The sequence below is a fragment of the Emiliania huxleyi genome, assembly GCF_000372725.1.
Source record: "Emiliania huxleyi CCMP1516 unplaced genomic scaffold EMIHUscaffold_4583, whole genome shotgun sequence".
In the NCBI taxonomy this organism is placed as follows: domain Eukaryota; phylum Haptophyta; order Isochrysidales; family Noelaerhabdaceae; genus Emiliania; species Emiliania huxleyi.
The window spans coordinates 1-1,701 of NW_005198549.1; the positions used below are offsets into that span (position 1 = coordinate 1).

The 1,701-nt window shown below is 65.4% G+C and overlaps 1 protein-coding gene across 1 annotated transcript; it reads left to right on the plus strand.

The window, feature by feature from the left end:
* Positions 1-1,008: 1,008 nt before the first annotated feature.
* On the plus strand, positions 1,009-1,682 carry EMIHUDRAFT_124246 (hypothetical protein; the record flags this gene model as incomplete). Its single annotated transcript, XM_005768452.1, has 1 exon — positions 1,009-1,682. A coding segment is annotated over one exon (674 nt), but the record flags the coding sequence as incomplete, so codon positions are not given.
* Between the last annotated feature and the right edge of the window lie 19 nt (positions 1,683-1,701).

Below are 1,701 nucleotides of genomic sequence, written 5' to 3' on the forward strand. Positions count from 1 at the left end.
AAGTGTTTTTTTTTTAGAAAAAAGGGTGCGCGGAAAAAAAGGGGCCAAAAATCAAGGGGCCCCGGAGGGGTCTGCCCCCCGAGTTTTTGGGGGGGGGGTCTTGGGCCATGACCCCCCCCCTACCATTTGGTGAAGGTGCTGGGGGGGGCGGGACCCCCCCCCTAGCATGTGGTGAAGCCTCTGGGGGGGGTCGGACCCCCCCCCTAGCATGTGGTGTGAGCAGAAGTGCGCCCCCCCCCCCCTGGAAGCGATGTGCGCCTGCTCCCTTCTCGTCTGTTCATAACCCACGCTTCGCGTCTTCACACCTCCTCTGCAGGACTCACCCCTCTACGCTCCCTTTTGCAGGATGAGGCGTAGCCACCTTAGTGCATTCGCGCTCCCTTTTGCAGGATCGTGTTAGTCCCTTGAGGTGTTGTCGATATTTCCTTCTTTTCGTGTTACGCTTACAAGCTCTCCTTGAGTCGCTCTCTCTCTCTCTCTCTCTCTCGCTGATGCGGCCCGCTGCGGCGCTCGTCTACCTCGCGAGCGTCGCCCGAGTGGCCGCCATCCAGTAGAGCGTCTCCAGCTGCGCCCTGTGGCAGCTGCGCCCTGTGGCAGCTAGTCGAGGGACTTGGTAGTTGTGACCCCCCTGAGTGAGGACAGGAGAGAGAGAGCGTTTTGTGGTGTTGGTGTACGCAATAACGGGACAGGGTGGTTGTTCTCTCTATCTCCTCTTCTAGCTCTTAGCATGAGCTGCGCCCGGTGTCCGACCCCTTTTGCGCAGCAACACCTTAAACTTTTAGGCCCTCCAAATTCGGGTCGGAGCGTAGCGGAGTGGGCCGCCCCGAGTTTGAAAAGGGCGACGGACGCTTGCGTCCTAGCCTCCAACAACGCCTCCCCGGCGCAGAGGGGCCCCCGGAGGGATGCACAACCGCTCCACGCCACGCCGCTTGCGGCGGTCCTCTTCCCAGCTCCGCTGAGCGCCGGGGCGTTATTTATCCCCGGTAGGCTGGCCTATAATCTCGCGCGATGGCGGCGCTGCCTCTCCTCGCTGCTGGAGCCGCCGGCCTGGTGCTGTCTCCGCCGCTGATGCACCCGTCGCCGCCGCGCGGCGTGATCGCGGCGCGCGGCGGGCCGGCGCTGGCGCTCGCAGAGCCGGCGAGCTCGCAGAACCCGGGTCGGCCGCTCACTGTGGCGATCGCGGGCGGCGGCGTGGGTGGGCTGACGACGGCGCTGGCGATGCTCAAGGCGGGCTTCGATGTGACCGTCTACGAGAAGACGGGCCAGTTCGCCCGCTTCGGCGGCCCCATCCAGTTTGCCTCCAACGCGCTCTCGGCGCTCAAGGCGATTGACGAGCGGCTGTTTGAGCGGGTGATCGCCGACTTCACCTTCACGGGCACGCGGCGGTGTGGCATCAAGGACGGGCTGCGCGCCGATGGCAGCTTCCGGATGACGCCCGTCGCCGACCCGCGCTTCCTCTTCGACCCCTCCACGCCGGCCGACTGGTACCTCGAGTTTCCGCTCAAGGCGTGCGCCGACTTCTTCGACCTGCCGTACACGGGGGTGATCGACCGGCCGGACCTGCAGGACATCCTGCTGGACGAGTGCCGCGCCATCAAGCCGGACTTCATCGTCAACGGGGCCCCCGTCGCCAGCTACACCCAGACGGAGGCCGGAGTGGTGGCGACACTCTCCGACGGAAGGTGCCGCCGCCGCCAGCTC